We start from the raw sequence: 19,206 nt of genomic DNA on the forward strand, positions 1-19,206 counted from the left end.
TTCTATTCGTGTGATAAAATAAGCGTGTTTGTGTTATGCACCAAAAGGGTCGTGGAGTAATTCGAGGAATCCAAGCGTCATTTATAGGTGGGATGCTGCACCATTTGCTAATATCAAGCTGCACTTAATAAGTTCTAAAAGCAGTTCAACAAACATTTCTTCCAACAAGATAACTCTGTCTGCGATCTTTGTAATTCTGTTGTTCATTGGAGGAGCCTTGAGCCAGACGCCTTCGTCTGGTAAGTTTAGTTAACCAACTTATTTAGGTTTTCTAGGATTTTTGCCCCCTTTACAACGGGAACCGGTGCAAAGATGATGTCACTGTACCCATCCTGAGGGATGCCTGCGGCTGTTTCTTCCTCGTAGTCACAATGTCACAGACCACAAAAATCGTCATAATGTGGTAAGAACATAAGTGAGCTCTATTTGTTCTGACCACATATTGACGTAATCTGTGCATCATTTAGCTCCATTTGTTTACTTATTCCCTTTAATATTTGTTACTATTTATGTACTCTCCTCCTTCAATACAGATTAGTTTAGTTAGAGCTTTGTAACTAGTTATTTGAAAATAACCTTCCACTAGTAAATGCACTGTAGTATTGGCCAACTCGCAAGCTTTATAAGGAAGGCTCCATTGGCTGCTACGCACTTTTCAAACGTAATCCATAATTGAACATGGTATAAAGCTTGCTCTATTTCTATTCTATTCTTACTTACTATTATTGTTTGTTATTGTAATTTGAATAAGTGCGAACAAATGAACTTGAACTTATTGCTGAACAGATGCACCGCAACATGGAAACATGGAATCTATTCGTTAAGTGAAAGAGTTCCGCGTCACGGCAAAAAAGGGAATGTTACATCACGCATGCAGTCACATTTTCGTATGTGGGGGGTTCTTATAATTTGACCGGCTGCACATGAACGATATGGAGATTCAGCAACGAGAGAGATGGGAATTTAATGACTCTACAATCGGGTGATTTTAACTCTTAACGGGTTCTTGTTTACAATTCTGATCTGGATTGGTGACCATTGAAAATGACTATATTAACAAAGACAACTGCTGATACGGAACTATTCATTTCCGTAATTATAAAACACCCTAAACTAGCGCGACTCACGCACGTTCATATTGTAAAATACCCTATTGCTAGTTCGAACCGGTTAAATTTAAAATTGTGAGCGCATGGGGGGACATAAGAGCATTAACAATACTCGGTTCTTCTTTTGTTAGTTGAATAGAACTTTTGGCCTGGTATTTTGTTTGATCACAGTACTCAATCTTGCGGAAATATTAGCCCCAGAATATTCGGCAACAAATTAGGAATAAGTACTCTTAAGATTGGTCAGTGTGGCATCATTTGACTAACATCAAACTGCGGTTAATAAGAGCTCAAAGCAGTTCAACAAACATGTCTTCCAACAAGATAACCATGTCTGCGATCTCTGTAATTCTGTTGTTCATTGGAGGAGCCTTCAGCCAGACGCCTTCGTCTGGTAAGTTTAGTTAATAACTTATTTCGGTTTGTACTGGGATGTTTTGCCCCTGTACAACGGGAACGCATCCAAAGACAATGTTACTATATACGCACCCATCGCAACCGAGTGGATTTTCACTGTCCATTATATCTTACACAGAAACAAAGTGTTGTTTTTTTTTTTAGTGAATTCAGTTTGGCTACAAAAGGTGTAGTCATACTGAATTCCTGACAGGGAATCTCGGAAGTGCTTTGAAAATGTTTTGGCAAGTAGCGAAATCATCTGGTGAACTACAAATACCTTTGCACGACACGATACAGACGCTAAAGATAGCCGACTTTGTAAACAATTCGGCTATAAGTTGTAGAACCACCCAACGTCTTTGAATTAAAAAAAAAAAACTTTAAACGTGGTTTAATTTATATCAAGTTTTCCTTGAGCTGTAATATACGTTAGTTATATATTACACTGATAAACGCGACAAATAATCCTCTTGAGTACTCAAAGTTTCGGCAGTACGTAGAGTTGTTAACCGTCTAGCAAACGTCCTGGAAAATGCCAGTTTTTATCCAACATAAACAGTGAACAACTGGCGAGAATTTGATGTTAAAACAAGTCCTAAAATTGAACCGAAAAAGGCACTAAATTTCGTCACTGTTCTCAAGAAATTAACATCTACGTTCTCGGTATCCCAGGCTAAGGACAGTTCATATATTTCCTTTAACTCAGGTAGGAAATAGGTAAATTATACAACAAAAAAACTTCATGTCAGTAAAGTGTTGTTCTTAGATTCCACAACATTTAGGCAAACAGCACAACTAAAACAATACATGCTTAGTTATTTTGTGTGCAAGTTCTTTTGTCCGGGATAACTTCCTTCTTTCTCACGACCCCCAACCCCTCACCCTTCTCTTCAAACACAAAAGGAAGTTACAAGAGGTTATAGTGCGTCAAATATATTTTTTCCGTTTTGCTGATTAGTTTACCACAAACTAAGATGATAAATCATGTTGTGCTTCATTTATGCTTCATTAAGCAGCAAGTAGTTCCTTTTTGGTCAGCGTAGGGTTGAGGGAAAGCAGATAAAAAAACTCGGAACTTTCGAGCAATGGAGGATTTTTTACGGATCCTTACACTCATTTAGAGTCACGAAAAGGCGACCATCTTTAGAGCGTTTCCTACATTTGTTTTAGATATATTAATTTTCTACAACAAATTCTAGGTTTAAGCCCTATATATAGTTACAAATAGACATCCTCCATCTTGAATGTCTATCGCCTTCTCAGTCAGAATTCGCCGGTTTTCCTTAATACGGTTTACAGTAATTTACTATTCATCGCGAACTACAGCACTTTTAGAACGAGATTTTGTAGTTAAGGAAGTAGTTAACTACTGTCTTTTAAACTTGTTAAGGGTAAACAAGGTTTCGTGCCGAGCATATAATAGGTGTGTTCACACTAAGCACTTCAAGAGCTTTGAGTACTGGGCCCAGTTGCTCGAAGCCCGATAAAGCTGATCCTGGATTAATGTGAACTTTGACTAGAGTTTAATTACTAATCAATGAGGATTCTTTAAAAATATTTTTTTTGTCCTTCAGTATTGACATAGACTTTTCTGCACCTTTAGCTTGACATTAGCCTTTAAACCCATTTTAATTTAAACGAGCGAGATGAAAACCTTGATTAACTTTTAATCGTGGATTAGCGTTAATCGGCTTCCGAACAACCGGGCCCTGAACTGAGTAAAATATGGGAAACCAGCCACACATAGACAACAAGCGGTGAAGTAATATCAAGACAGTTTAAAGACAGAGTGCTAGTAAATGACAACATTTGAAGTGTGAATCGATGTGATGACACAGCCTAGTTTTAACTCAACCATGTCCAACAACAGAAGTTCAAAGTGAGTTGAAATGCGTACAGCTAGTCATAACTGGCTAGACATCCTGAACTCCTCAAGGAAAATTCAATGAGGGTTTTGGGGCACCTCGAGGTACGGTTTAGTACCGGTCACGTCTCGCTATGGCCTATTGAGAGGCTTTGGCCATAAATTCAAATAGTGTTTCTCAACTGCCAAAACAGACTCGAAGTGTATTTCATGTGATTTATTCGAAAACGTGGAAATATAAAAACCTAAAATTAAACCTGAACCAATTTTTGAGGGATCTGTCTGAGCTTTCGAGAGATTTTAGGTCTTAGGGGTCTTAGCGTCCAGGCCACCCTCACATGGCCACCCAAAAGTTAGTGGTATTCCCAAAAGGTTGTGACTAGAATGAATATACCAAACAAGGTTGGACACCTCATGATATTTACACAACAAAAGGGCATTGACGTCAATACAGGAAAGCTAGCCTCGCGAGTTCTCTATTCTTCAGTTGTTTTTCGTGTGAAGAGGAAGAAAACATTACTATATCCCATGATTTCAACGGACATTCAACTTCAGAAGAAAAATATTACACGGAATGCGCCCCCCCCCCCCCCCCCCTTCCATCAACGTTATAGATATAAGCTTGTCCTCTGAGCAAAGTCTGCCTGGACACAACTAAATTCAAGGTGTCGGCGGAACAAACGAAGAGGCAGTAATTTTTTTCGGAGTTCATGTCATCTGATCCTGTTAGCTATTTCAGTCCAAGTGTTTTCCGTCCTGCGGGATGCCTGCGGCTGTTTCTTCCTCGTAGTCACAATGTCACAGATCAAAGAAAACGTCAAAATGTGGTAAGAGCATAAGTGAGCTACTATTTGTTCTGACCACATGTTGACGTCATCTGTGCATCATTTAGTTCTATTTGTTTACTTATTTCATTTAATATTTGTTATCATTTATGTACTCCGTCCTCTTCCAATACAGATTAGTTTAGCCAGAGCTTTGTAACTAGTTATTTGAAAATAACCTCCCACTAGTAAATGCACTGTAGTGTTGGCCAACTCGAAAGATTTAATTCGCTCCATTGGCTGTTACGCACTTTTCAAACGTAATGCATAATTAAACATGGTATAAAGCTAGCTCTATTTCTATTCTATTCTTACTTACTATTATTGTTTGTTATTGTAATTTGAATAAGTGAGAACAAATGAACTTGAACTTATTGCAGGCCCGTAGCAGGGGGAGGGGCAGGGGGGGCTTGAGCCCCCCCCCCCCCCCCAGAATTTTTGGAAGTTAAAAAACGATATGCCAAAAAATGATAATTAAACAGATTAATCTGCACTGATCAATCAGTCTTGAACTCTGATGCTGCAAGCGCCTTTTCACAACCTTCCATTATTTGTTTACTACCTATCAGTTTCTTTCGCTAACAGTTTGTTTTCATATACACCAGCAACGAAGGCACTCCTACCTTGTGAATCGGAAATAAGAACCAAAATGGATCGAAATTAACCAATCTCAAACCGCGAAAGCTGTTGAAATAAACTACTTGTTTTTTAAGACACCTGCTCATTGATAGCAATATAAATGCCCTTAGTTTGTAAAAAATTAGTATTCGCGCGTTGTCGAAAGCTACACAAATATGTCCTCTCAAGAGCAGAATTCTCCTACAGTCGGATTCTCACTGCCAGCTTCCAAATTTAAAAAGAGGAAAAAAAATTTGTCCTCGTTTGTTTACTTCCTCCGTCAAACGAGAAATAAGGAATTTACGCGGTAGTCCGCGTAAAAAAAAAAGAACAAAAAAAAAAACTGCAAAGAAATGTACCATAAAGTGTGACGCAGGTGCAAAGTTATTGATTTGCTTACTAAATCTACTGCTTTTTTATGTTCTCGTTGCATCTTAAACTCCCTAATCTGTCTGTTTTTTGGGGCGACGGGCAGGGGGGGAAGTAGTTTTGTTTAACCATTTTCCTCGGCCCCCCTAGTTATTTTAGCCTTGCTACGAGCCTGTATTGCTGAACAGACGCACCGCAACATGGAATCTATTCGTTAAGTAGAAGATCTAGAGTTCCGCGTCACGATAAAAAACGGAATATTACATCACGCATGCAGACGCATTTTTGTATGTGGGGGATTCTTATAATTTGACCGGCTGCACATGAAGGATATAAAGGTTCAGCGCAACGAAAGAGATGTGAATTTAATGACTCTACAATCGGGTGATTTTAACCCTTAACGGGTTCTCGTTTACAATTCTGATCTGGATTGGTGACCATTGAAAATGACTATATTAACAAAGACAACTGCTGATACGGAACTATTTAATTTCCGTAATTATAAAACAGCTCAAACTGGCGCGACGCACGCACGCTCATGTTGTAAAATACCCTATTGCCAGTTCGAACCGGTTAAATTTAAAATTGTGAGCGCATGGGGGGACATAAGAGCATTAACAATACTCGGTTCTTCTTTTGTTAGTTGAATAGAACTTTTGGCCTGGTATTTTGTTTGATCACAGTACTCAATCTTGCGGAAATATTAGCCCCAGAATATTCGGCAACAAATTAGGAATAAGTACTCTTAAGATTGGTCAGTGTGGTATCATTTGACTAACATCAAACTGCGGTTAATAAGAGCTCAAAGCAGTTCAACAAACATGTCTTCCAACAAGATAACCATGTCTGCGATCTCTTTAATTCTGTTGTTCATTGGAGGAGCCTTGAGCCAGACGCCTTCGTCTGGTAAGTTTAGTTAACTAACTTATTTCGGTTTGTAATGGGATGTTTTGCCCCTGTACAACGGGAACACATGCAAAGACAATGTTACTATATACGCACCCATCGCAACCGAGTGGATTTTCACTGTCCATTATATCTTACACAGAAACAAAGTGTTGTTTTTTTTTTTAGTGAATTCAGTTTGGCTACAAAAGGTGTAGTCATACTGAATTCCTGACAGGGAATCTCGGAAGTGCTTTAAAAATGTTTTGCCAAGTAGCGAAACAATCTGGTGAACTACAAATACCTTTGCTCGACACGATACAGACGCTAAAGATAGCCGACTTTGTAAACAATTCGGCTATAAGTTGTAGAACCACCCAACGTCTTTGTATTAAAAAAAAAGAAAAACTTTCAACGTGGTTTAATTTATATCAAGTTTTCCTTGAGCTGTATTATACGTTAGTTATGTATTATACTGATAAACGCGATAAATAATCCTCTTGAGTACTCAAAGTTTCGGCAGTACGTAGAGTTGTTAACCGTCTAGCAAACGTCCTGGAAAATGCCAGTTTTTTATCCAACATAAACAGTGAACAACTGGCAGGAATTTGATGTTAAAAAAGTCCTAAAATTGAACCGAAAAAGGCACTAAATTTCGTCACTGTTCTCAAGAAATTAACATCTACGTTCTCGGTATCCCAGGCTAAGGACAGTTCATATATTTCTTTTAACTCAGGTAGGAAATAGGTAAATTATACAACAAAAAAACTTCATGTCAGTAAAGTGTTGTTCTTAGATTCCACAACATTCAGGCAAACAGCACAACTGAAACAATACATGCTTAGTTATTTTGCGTGCAAGTTCTTTTGTCCGGGATAACTTCCTTCTTTCTCACGACCCCCAACCCCTCACCCTTCTCTTCAAACACAAAAGGAAGTTACAAGAGGTTATAGTGCGTCAAACATATTTTTTCCGTTTTGCTGATTAGTTTACCGCAAACTAAGATGATAAATTATATTGTGCTTCATTTATGCTTCATTAAGCAGCAAGTAGTTCCTTTTTGGTCATCGTAGGGTTGAGGGATAACAGATCGAAAAACTGAACTTTCGAGCAATGGAGGTTTTTTTGACGGATGCTTACACTCATTTAGAGCCACGAAAAGGCGTCCATCTTTAGCACGTTTCCTACATTTGTTTTAGATATATTAATTTTCTACAACAAATTCTAGGTTTAAGCGCTATATATAGTTACAAATAGACATCCTCCATCTTGAATGTCTATCGCCTTCTCAGTCAGAATTCGCCGGTTTTCCTTAATACGGTTTACAGTAATTTACTATTCATCGCGAACTACAGCACTTTTAGAACGAGATTTTGTTTCCCTCAAATGCTCCAGGAAGTAGTTAACTACTGTCTTTTAAACTTGTTAAGGGTAAACAAGGCTTCGTGCCGAGCATATAATAGGTGTGTTCACACTAAGCACTTCAAGAGCTTTGAGTACTGGGCCCAGTTGCTCGAAGCCCGATAAAGCTGATCCTGGATTAATGTGAACTTTGACTAGAGTTTAATTACTAATCAATGAGGATTCTTTAAAAATATTTTTTTTGTCCTTCAGTATTGACGTAGACTTTTCTGCACCTTTAGCTTGACATTAGCCTTTAAACCCATTTTAATTTAAACGAGCGAGATGAAAACCTTGATTAACTTTTAATCGTGGATTAGCGTTAGTGGGCTTTCGAACAACCGGGCCCTGAACTGAGTAAAATATGGGAAACCGGCCACACATAGACAACAAGCGGTGAAGTAATATCAATACAGTTTAAAGACAGAGTGCTAGTAAATGACAACATTTGAAGTGTGAATCGATGTGATGACACAGCCTAGTTTTAACTCAACCATGTCCAACAACAGAAGTTCAAAGTGAGTTGAAATGCCTACAGCTAGTCATAACTGGCTAGACATCCTGAACTCCTCAAGGAGAATTCAATGAGGATTTTGGGGCACCCCGAGGTACGGTTTAGTACCGATCACGTCTCGCTATTCGCTTGTCAGGCCCGGTAGAAAATCCGTGAAATGGTTCTGCTCGCAGAACCCTGATTAAATTTTGTGTGTGGGTCGACCTCAAGTTAAATTTAACCAGACTTATCCCAGAATTTGGTTTAATTTTTATTGAAAAACTGTCTGACCTGTTATGTTCCCCGATGGCGTGTAAATTTGTTTCAGAACAAAAAATTTCGATTTTCTATTGAAGAAATGCGCGCATCATGTGACAGCTTGGACAAAGGTTGTCTTAAGCGTGAAAGCGTACGCCACAATGCCAATAGGTAGTCTGAGAAAAACCTAATGAATTTCAATAAAAGCTCAGAATTCAAATTGCCTGCCATCTCAAGTCTTCGCTGTACGGTCGAGGCATTATGGATTCCGAGCTTTGATTGAAATTTGTAGAGTATTTCCTAGACTAACTTTCGGGGTTGTCGCGTACGCTTTTTGGCCTTTTTTTTAACAACCTTTGTCGCAACAGTTGTATATAACGGCCACGGCCCAGACACCCATGGCAAGTTTCAAGTTGATAGAAAGCAATGACTGTAAATGTCTTTGGTTTGTTTATGTGAAAACCCGCTAGTGTGAGATGAAAGAAAGTCATGTCATTCGTCTTAATGATGATGTAATGGAAGGAATGGTTCTTGATAGTTCATAAAAAGAATAAAAAATAGGGCCAACATTTGCTTTGATCCATGCAGTACCAGAATTAGAAAAAAGTTTAGATGTTCTTAAAGAAGATTAAGCTATTCAGATTTAGCCTCCTTCATGGCTTTGAATTCCTCAATTAATCAACTGCACTACCCGCCTAGATTAGCCTATGCTATTTGCGGGCTAGTGCATTCTTGCCTTACCTTCGTGAAAAATGTGCTTTAATAAATTGAATTGAATTGAATTGAATTGAATTCCTCGCGAACGATGTCTCGCACTTTATGTTGCTCTTTATCAAAGACAGCTTTTCATCAATGTGAGCTATTTCGTTTACTTCGTCTTCTCTTTCATTAATTCAGTCACGAGCTTATTCTCCGAAAGAGGAGTGTTCACTGTCAATAAAGAACCTCTCCGTGCCACATGGTTTTAAATTTTTTGAAGACTTTTGATTTGGGTCTCACCTATAGAGACCCAAACGATACAACAATAGGTAAAGTAGGGCTCAATTAAAAACCTATAAATATCAATCAAGTTAATCCCGTTTAAGACAGGTCTAACATATTGGTGGATGGCTGAATAGATAGCTAGATCTAGATAGATCTAGCATAACTGAAAGTGTTTTATTTGTTTAAACAGGTTCTCTGACTTGTGCCACATGTAACGAGGCAAGTGAGGCATTGTGCAAGGCTAATGAGATTCCAGGGCAATGCGCAGTCGGCCTTGACGCGTGTTTTACATTGACAGCAGTTAATGCAGTTACATTAAGGACCACTGTCATTAGAGGATGCTCTCTGGAACTTTCATGTAGTTCAATTTGCAGTTCGTTGAACGCGTCTAACGGCTACGTTATCCAATCTTGTGCTAGTGTTTGCTGCAACACAAGTCTATGCAACTCTGGAAACCCTCTTACAACAACAACAACAACAACAACAACACCCACACCTATGACCACACAATTACCGTCCACCGCAGCACCTACAACACCAGGTAAAAAATAGGATGTTTGTTTGCTCTGTAGTAGTTACTGTAAGTTTCTAGTTGTTTCGATTATTTTAGGAAAAATATTCTTAGGAAAAATGCGCACGTGTTAAGCTTATTCTGTTTATAAAACTGAAGCTTACGCTTACGGGTTGATCAACTGTTTAAATAAACATTTTGGTAATTAATGAAATTTAGTAATTTTCAACGGAAGCTTGGTTAATACTTGACTAAATAAAAATATACCGAGCTGAAAATTGATCTTTAACAGTGTAAAACCACTGAAGTTTCTTTAAAGGCGTATATGCTGATAGACTTAAAGACCAATTTTCGCTGAATTTCTGTCGCCCACCATAATTTTTTGAAAAGGTTTGGCTCTGAAATTTTTTAGTATGAATCACTTACAGATCTATCATAACTGAAAGTTCTTCGTTCTTTCTCAAAGACAGCTTTTCATCATATGGTAAGGATAATGCATTTATATATCGCATTTTCTATTCATATATACATTCAAATGCGGTTTACATCAGCGTATGTCCATTAGCGACCTCATCCTACCCACCCAGCCCATGAAATCATGAAACAGCAAAAAGACCAGACCAGCTCACCAGGAGCTCCATGCCCTACTCTTTGCGATTAGTTTCTGGAACCTTTAACGTCCCACAGGGTTATGAACATTGAAGTGTTGTGAGACGGGGCCTACGATTTATCGTCCTTATCCGAGAAGACTAGAAAGTCTAACCATTTGTGCAGATGTCACTACAAAGGGAGCACTTTCTCCTCAGTTATTTAAAGGCCCTGAGTGATGGTCCAGACGGGGTTTGAACCCACGACCTCCCGGACGGTAGTGAGTTACTTTGTTAACTTCGTCTTCTCTTTCATTAATCCTGTCACGAGCTTGTTCTCTGAAAGACGAGTGTTCACTGTCAATAACAACGTCTCCGTGCCGCATTGTTTTTAAGTTTTTGAAGAGTATTGATTTGGGTCTCACTTATAGAGTCCCAAACGATACAACAATGGGTAAAGTAGGGCTCAATCAAAGACCTATAAATATCAATCAAGTTAATCCCGTTTAAGACAGGTCTAACCTTTTGGTAGGTGGATGAATAGATAGCTAGATCTAGATAGATCTAGCATAACTGAAATGTTTTATTTGTTTAAACAGGTTCTCTGACTTGTGCCACATGTAACGAGACAAGTGAGGCATTATGCAAGGCTAATGAGATTCCAGGGCAATGCGCAGTCGGCCTTGACGCATGTCTTACATTGACAGCAGTTAATGCAGTTACATTAAGGACCACTGTCATTAGAGGATGCTCTCTGGAACTTTCATGTAGTTCAATTTGCAGTTCGTTGAACGCGTCTAACGGCTACGCCATCCAATCTTGTGCTAGTGTTTGCTGCAACACAAGTCTATGCAACTCTGGAAACCCTCCTACAACAACAACAACAAGAACAACACCCACACCTATGACCACGCAATTACCGTCCACTGCAGCACCTACAACACCAGGTAAAAAATAAGATGTTTGTTTGCTCTGTAGTAGTTACTGTAAGTTTCTAGTTGTTTCGATTATTTTAGGAAAAATATTCTTATGGAAAATGCGCACGTGTTAAGCTTATTCTGTTTATAAGACTGAAGCTTACGCTTACGGGTTGATCAACTTTTTGAATGAACATTTTGGTGACCAATCAAATTTAGTAATTTAGACGGAAGTTTGGTTAATACTTGACTAAATAAAAATATCCCGAGCTGAAAATTGATCTTTAACAGTGTAAAATCACTGAAGTTTCTTTGAAGGCGTATATGATGATAGACTTAAAGACCAATTTTCGCTGAATTTCTGTCGCCCACCATAATGTTTTGAAAAGGTTTGGCTCTGAAATGTTTTAGTATGAACCACTTACAGATCTACCATAACTGAAAGTGTTTTATTTGTTTAAACAGGTTTTCTGACATGTTCCAATTGCAACGAGACAAGTGAGGCATTGTGTAATGCTAATGCAGTTGTAGTGCAATGCATACCACCCCTTGACGTATGTTTGTCATTGTCAGCATTTAATGCAGTTACATTGACGAGCACTGTCGTTAGAAACTGTTTTTTTGCACCTATTTGTAGTTCAGTTTGCAGTTCATTGAACGCGTCTAGCAACTACGCCATCCAATCTTGTAGTAGTATTTGCTGCAACACAAGTCTATGCAACGATGAAAACACTCCTATAGCAACAACAACACCCGCACCTATGACCACGCAGTTACTGTCCACTGCATCACCTACAACACCAGGTACTGATAGTAGGATGTTTGTTTGCTCTGTAGTAATTACGAAGCAAGGAAGAGCGCTCTGGACTGAATTTAAATAAATTACCTGGCGGCACATGAGGGATTGTTTGTTTTTTACTCATACTCTTCTAGGGATTTTGGCTAGTTTCTTTGGTTTCCTTATCCCTAAAAAAAGTGATATTTCCCTATAGAATTATAAAAAATAATTTGGACCTCACCTATAGAGTCCCAAACAATTTCACAAAAAGTAAAGTAGAGTTTCAATTAATGATCTACAAATACCAATTAAGTTAACCCTATTAAAGACAATTCTAACCTTCTTGATAGGTGGATGAATAGATAAATAGATAGATAGAATCTTTTTTTTTATTTTCATACGTCATTTTATCAAATTAAAATAAACAAAATATTAAATTTGTTTTACATGAAATCCGCACATACAATAATTTTAATATTAACAAAAACTTATTACAATAATTGGTCTTAACATTTACAAACATTTCAAAAACTGGTTAATAATTCATAAGCCCATTGACCTATCAAATGGTCGATAAAACATCACGTGCAGTGGCTTTAAAACCCGATAAAACTTTTCCCCTATTAGTATGAGTTGTTTAATGTTTTTTATCGTATGCTAATTTCCAACGTTTACAAAAACATCATTTTTATGAACTCTCTTGACACACGCTTTTCCAGCAATGGTTTTAAAGCTGTTCAAAAAACTCACAGCACGTGTTTTATCGTGTCTAAAACCACTCGGCAGTGATCCCGATAAAACACTGCTGCTCGTGTTTTATCCATTACATTGTGACTTGATAAATCTACTTTGATGTTTTTCTGGTGGCGATAGCATAAGAGTCAAGTTTACTTAGAAACATTTTCAAGGAGCTCTCTTCCTTTAAGCTGGAGGGAAAGTCGCTCCATGTCTTCGCTCCAGTATAAACAAGATAGGTAGATAGATAGATAGATAGATAGATAGATAGATAGATAGATAGATAGATAGATAGATAGATAGATAGATAGATAGATAGATAGATAGATAGATAGGTACTTTAACTTTAAAGGCGATATCGTTGGTCTTCAGTCTTCACGAAGACAACTATATGCTTGTTTTTGTCCGTACACCAGCTTCAGCATCACAATCCATGTCAACTTCAATGCCAGACTCTAGCCCTCCCTCAGTGTCAGAATCTGTGACATCATCAATGCCACAGTCCAGCACACCAGCAAGGTCAGAATCCGTTACGCCATCAATGTCACAATCGAGTGCATCATCGGTCTTAGAATCCGTGACACCCCTAATGTCACAATCCAACGCACCATCAGTGTCAGAGTCCGTGACACCATTAATGTCACAATCCAGCGCACCATCGGTGTCGGAATCCGTGACACCATCAATGTCGCATTTCAGGGCACTTTCCGTGTCAGAATTCGAGACACCATCAATGTCGCAGTCCAAAGAGCCATCAGTGTCAGAATCCATGCAACCATCGGTGTCACCTTCTATCGCACCATCAGGGACACAGTCAAAACCAGTGACCTCATCTTCCGTAAAGCCGGTTGACGTTATATGTGAAAGACCAACGGTTGCGGTCGTTGTTCGTAAGTATGGTACCATTTTTGTTTGAGTAGTTTTTCAAATCATCATCATCATCATCATCATCATCATCATCACCCACTAAACAATTCTCTATATTATATTCCAGAATCCGAACGCAAAATGATCCTGGTCCTGTTATCCGTGGTTATTGTTGTGGTGTGCCTTGGTGTACTCATCATTATAGTAGCTGAAGTTTGGATATTCAAAAAGTAAGTGTAAAACGCTTTCTTAATTGTCAATGTGCAAATGTGTAAAACGTTAACACTTTGACTTGAGTATAGCATGCTGCAGCAAATAAGACTAAGTCTGATGGCAAGGATAATGGGTGGTTTTCACCTCACACATCGTCACGCAAGTGAAAGAATAAAATCCTCAATCATTCAATAGATAAAGTCAAGAAATTGATATGTTGTAGAAGAGTGATACATAAACAACGTGTGAAAGCCACAGGGCTGTGCGATATCTCCTAATCGAGTTATTCGAGAAAATGTACCACGGAAAATTACAGAGTTTAGTATGGGACGCCATGTTGGTGCCCCGTCTGATGGGCACCAACATGGCGGCCGGAAACCAGCAAAAACATCTGGAGTTTACCTTGGCTATTTCAAAGCCTTTCTTCTCTCTGCTGAACTTTCACACATTGACATTGACGCTTCTATTACATGTTAGCTGATCAGACCTAAAAAAAACACAAGGCGAATCGATGTTTTCATGTACGTGACATGTTTAGAGCAGCAATCCTTCTGTCACGCACTGCGCAAAAATGTAAAATTCAAACTGCTCTATTTTCAAAACAAAGAATGCTATACGGCTGAAAACAAGCAAGCCGATGGAAATTTAGATTTTCTTATATGTGATGAAGATAATAACCCAAAATAGTGTTTAGTTATAAATTTCAGTTTTTTATGACGTCATCTGAAAACCAAGAATAGCAGTTAAGACTCGTCGTTATCTGATTGATGTTCGCTCACGAACAATGATTCTGACAAATAAATAAGCGTCCACACTTCATTGATTCGTATGGTAAAGGGATTGTATTAGTTTAGAGACTTAAAGGCTGTGTTTACCCGATATCCGAGTACCACTTTATATCGGAACTATTTCATCCCGCGGCCGTCTGGGATGCAGCTTATCCGATACCAGCCGTGTCTGCAATACACCCCTCGGTAATAGATCTGGTGAAATTCTACCTACCGGTGTACTATTTTTCCTCCCCTTGTGGTCATCCCCTGTCCCTGGTAGATTGTAAAAAGGTTAAGGTCAATTTTATTCCTTTCTGGTGTAGAATTAATTTCCCTGGTGTGGGTAGCCGCCTCATCCTCGTAGCACCTTTGGACAGAGCGCTTATGATCTAATCCAGAGGTTTTATGTGCTTTCAAACCGCAGCGAAGGCTGAAAAAATTTTCGTTGACCTCGGCAAATTAATTTCCTTTACAGGACTGGCAAGGTCGGGACAGTGACACCATCAGTGCCAGGATCCAAGCAACCATCAGTATTATTGTCTATCGCACCATCAGGGACACAGTCAATACCAATGGCCTCGTCTGCTGCAAAACGGACTGATGATAAAGGGGGAGGACAATCTGGTGCTGCTGGTACGTACGCTATCATTTTTATTGTTTGAGTGGTTTTCAAATGAATGTGCTCAAACCAAAACCAAGGTCATTTCTCTAATTAATCACAGTCTTGGCAATTAACACAATAAGCCAATCATCGCTCATAGAAAATGCGTATGATTGACATCAGGAAGGGAGAGAAAATAACCGGAGCGACTCCCGATTGAATTTGTTTTTACTTCTATTTGTTTGAGTGGTGCAAACATTGTTTAACCAATCTCTGTGGAGTGATGTACAGTAATACCTAGGCAAACGCAAATAATATTCGACACCTTATTGAAAACCACGTCACTGTATATGCTGTTTGGTCTATTCTTGCTGTGGAATAGAGACGTCTCAAACAATCTTTTGGGTATTTTTATCCTTTGTACTTCAACCAAAACTCCCGTAAGTGAAAAGCCTGGAGATCAACTTTAAAGGAAACCTCCACTCTTGAAATAAATTAACGTTAAATTGTAGAAAATACGATAGATAGATAGATAGATAGATAGATAGATAGATAGATAGATAGATAGATAGATAGATAGATAGATAGATAGATAGATAGATAGATAGATAGATAGATAGATAGATACGTACCTTAACTTTAAAGGCGATATCGTTGGTCTTCAGTCTTTACGAAGACAACTGTATGCTTGTTTTTGTCCATACATCAGCTTCAGCATCACAAACGTCTCAAACAATCTTTTGGGTATTTTTATCCTTCGTGCTTCAACCAAAACTCCCGTAAGTGAAAAGCCTGGAGATCAACCTTAAAGGAAACCTCCACTCTTGAAATAAATTAACGTTAAATTGAAGAAAATACAATCGCATTTAAAATTTCGTTGGAAAACATGGAAAAAATATTTCTGTTTCGGACAAAACAGAATTTGATTATCGCCTAATTCTCATTTTAAATTTCCCGGGCGCCGCCATCTTGGATTTCATGACGTAATACGGTTGCTCAATTGTTTCAAACAAAAGAACTTCTGCTTACTGACAATAGCGGCAACCGTATGACGTCATGAAATCCAAAATGGCGGCGCCTGGGAAATTTAAAATCGAAAATAGGCGATAATTATATCTAATTTTTAGGACACTAGAGTGTCACTTCTATTTTTTTAATTAAAATTTAGAATTTAGACGCTATTTCCGACAATTTACCGTCATTTTGTTGTGGGAGTGGAGGTTCCTTTAAGTATAGGTGTCCGCCGCACGGAAATTGAGGAGATTGTGAGCGGATATTGAATGACAGTTCAGCCTCGTAGACCTTCTGCAACCACAGATAAGGCGTTATCAAGTTTTGAATGAATACACAAAGAAAGTTCCAAGCAATGCCATTCGACGAAAAACACAGTGAATCAGCACTTACTTTGAGTTTCGGAATTTTTTCTCAAGGAGTGTTATCACGCAAATTTCTAATTTAAAAAGTTTGGTTAATGCAACACTACAGTTGGGCCTTACAGACCTTCTAAACCCAAAGATAAGACGATTAAGACGTTTTGTATGAACATACAAAGAAATAGAAATGAGAGTCAAAAGCACTACTGCAAGGACTGAATGCACGATATTTCGACTGGCCAATACCAGTCTTCATCAGGTTTATTAGCGGTGATGATGATCTATGAGAATGATGTATTATTCAGTAATGACAAAGGCATACTCGGAAAATGTAATTCTAAGTGCTCCTATCAGGAGTAGAACCTAAGACCTTCCGATTACTAGTTCAGATGCTCTACCACTGAGCTACAGGAGACTCGTGGGAGCTAAGGCCATTAAACTAGGTTTATAGGACAAACATCCTGCATACTGATAGGACTGGAATGTCAATGAGTGGCATATGCGCAATGAAAGATAATGTGATGTAATGTTTTTAGACTGGTGAACAAATGAAAATGATGTATTATTCAGTAATGACACAGGCAAACTCGGATAAAGAAATTCCGAGTGCTCCTCAGGAGTCGAACCTAAGACCTTCCGATTACTTTTAGTTCGGATGCTCTATCACTGAGCTACAGGAGTCTCGTGGGAGCTAAGGATGATGATCTAGTCAGTGATTCTTTTTTTTTTTCAGCATCGGAACGCAAAACGATCCTGGTCCTGTTATCCGTGGCTGTCGCTGTGGTGTGCCTTGGCGTCCTTATTATTGTAGTAACTGTCATTTGGATAGCTACAAAGTAAGTGACAAAGGGCTTTCCTAATTTTCAATGTGCGAATTTGTTAAACGTTAACACTTTGACTTGAGTATACTATGCTACAGCTAATAACACTGAAGGTCTGACGACAAGGACATTTACAATCAAGCCTTGTCGTCACATCTGATTAATGTTTCATGTAGACAAAATGAACGTTCTGAGAAATAACTTTGTGTCCACACTTCATTGATTCGCACATGATGGTAAAAGAATTATATTACTTTAGATACTTAAAGGGTGTGTTCACACGATACCCGGGTACCGTCTGGGATGTCGCTTACCCAATACCGCCGGGACGAGTCCACAATACACCCCTCTGTAACAGATCTGGTGAAATCCTACCTAGTGTGTTATTTTGCCCTCCCTGGTGAATTGTGATCATCACTGGTCCCTGGTAAATTCTAAAAAGTTCATGTGTATGCGCATGTCGCTCTAGAGCTCCACGGTTTTTCTTTACACGGTTCAACCGCTGATCGAACGAATCGTAGGCACTGGATAGGAGGATGATGGTCTTTCGCTCATAAAAGTCTTACAAAATTGCACGGTACCTTTAAAAATATACACGCAGTTTAAGAGAACTATTACATTGCATTGGTGTCATCATACTATAGATCTAATTAGAACTTTCTTTTCTTACAGGATTTAGAGAGAGAAAAAAGAACCTTGGAGAGGATACAGCGACAAAAACAACTTTTCTTTAGTCGTGAACAAAGCAAATGAGTAGAAAACTCGACTGCTAAAACATACATGTGCAATAAATAGTTACTCGCATTTCGTTAAACGAAGGGCTTACAGGTTTAATAAACGTCAAATATCGTAATAATTACATGTTTATTAACTACTTAATAAATATTTTGTCTCAAGAGAGTGGCGGTCTTATTCTTATGTCGCAGATGTTCTCACCTGCTTGAGCGGCGTTTGTGCTTATGCTTATGTCCTAGTGAAAACCAGTCTTTTTTAATTCAAATGTTTCATTTGAACCGACCAATAACATGTAACATTATGTACAGTGATTTAAAGTATTTCAATTCCGTGTCCAAAGTAATTCCAAAAAAAAAAAAAATGCTTTGGTTTTGCTTTATTAATGCCTTGTTAAATAATTTAAGGCAGTTTTTAGAAATATGAGTAATAATTTCAGTTAATTTAACATTCTTTATAACTCACTATTAAATTAAATCAGTTTATTTACGCTTCGAGGACGGCCAAGTTAAGTCATCACTGGCACTTCGGACTTTGACGAAAACGCTTGGGCGCTTCTGGGGATCTACCTCCCCCCTCCTAGGAAAGTCTTGAAAAACGTGCTTTGCACAGGTCAATACATTTGCTTCAAATTTGACTCGCAAAATTCTAAGTTCTCCTCGCGTTTGCTTTTTACATGTAAGCTTAAATGGAAATTGTACGCGTTCGCATTTTACATGTAATTATAAATGAACGCTTATTTGAATAAATTTTTCATTAAGGAAAGTGTTTTGTCTGGTTTTCTTTATCGCGCAATTAGACACAGAGGAATGGCTATGTAATATTATATTTCATTGCTTGTTCTTCAATGTTTTCAACAAATATTTCAAATCGGGGCACAAGATTTACACAGCTTGACTATTCAATTGAGCCTTCCTCGTATATTATCCAGTTAGTATGAGCTCACCAATAAATACCTTTAATTAAACATTTGCACGTATAAACAGATTGTGAATTTTAATAGTCATTAAAATCTGATGCTCTCATCGACCAAAGCATCCCGCGTGAACGCCTCCAGGCCACGTCTTGTTTTCATTTTATTTAAGGACACGACACTG

General features: G+C 38.4%; 1 protein-coding gene across 1 annotated transcript; it reads left to right on the top strand.

The window, feature by feature from the left end:
* The first annotated feature begins 1,348 nt into the window (after nucleotides 1-1,348).
* On the top strand, nucleotides 1,349-18,441 carry LOC146452188 (uncharacterized). Its single transcript, XM_085098104.1, has 7 exons — nucleotides 1,349-1,503; nucleotides 11,685-12,023; nucleotides 13,149-13,622; nucleotides 13,727-13,829; nucleotides 15,058-15,215; nucleotides 17,290-17,392; nucleotides 18,050-18,441. Exons 1-7 carry the CDS (start codon nucleotides 1,419-1,421, stop codon nucleotides 18,054-18,056), a joined length of 1,269 nt encoding a protein of 422 aa, XP_084954230.1. The 5' UTR covers nucleotides 1,349-1,418; the 3' UTR covers nucleotides 18,057-18,441.
* The last annotated feature ends 765 nt before the right edge of the window (nucleotides 18,442-19,206 follow it).

This window comes from Pavona decussata, unplaced genomic scaffold (assembly GCF_977016875.1).
Source record: "Pavona decussata unplaced genomic scaffold, jaPavDecu1.1 SCAFFOLD_376, whole genome shotgun sequence".
NCBI classification, from domain to species: domain Eukaryota; kingdom Metazoa; phylum Cnidaria; class Anthozoa; order Scleractinia; family Agariciidae; genus Pavona; species Pavona decussata.

Excerpts from the sequence above, each read along its gene's own strand:
- LOC146452188 (XM_085098104.1), top strand. The coding sequence starts at position 1,419 with ATGTCTTCCAACAAGATAACCATGTCTGCGATCTCTGTAATTCTGTTG. Across the intron at positions 12,024-13,148 it reads TGCATCACCTACAACACCAG|CTTCAGCATCACAATCCATG; the intron begins GTACTGATAGTA and ends TCCGTACACCAG. Across the intron at positions 13,830-15,057 it reads GAAGTTTGGATATTCAAAAA|GACTGGCAAGGTCGGGACAG; the intron begins GTAAGTGTAAAA and ends TTTCCTTTACAG.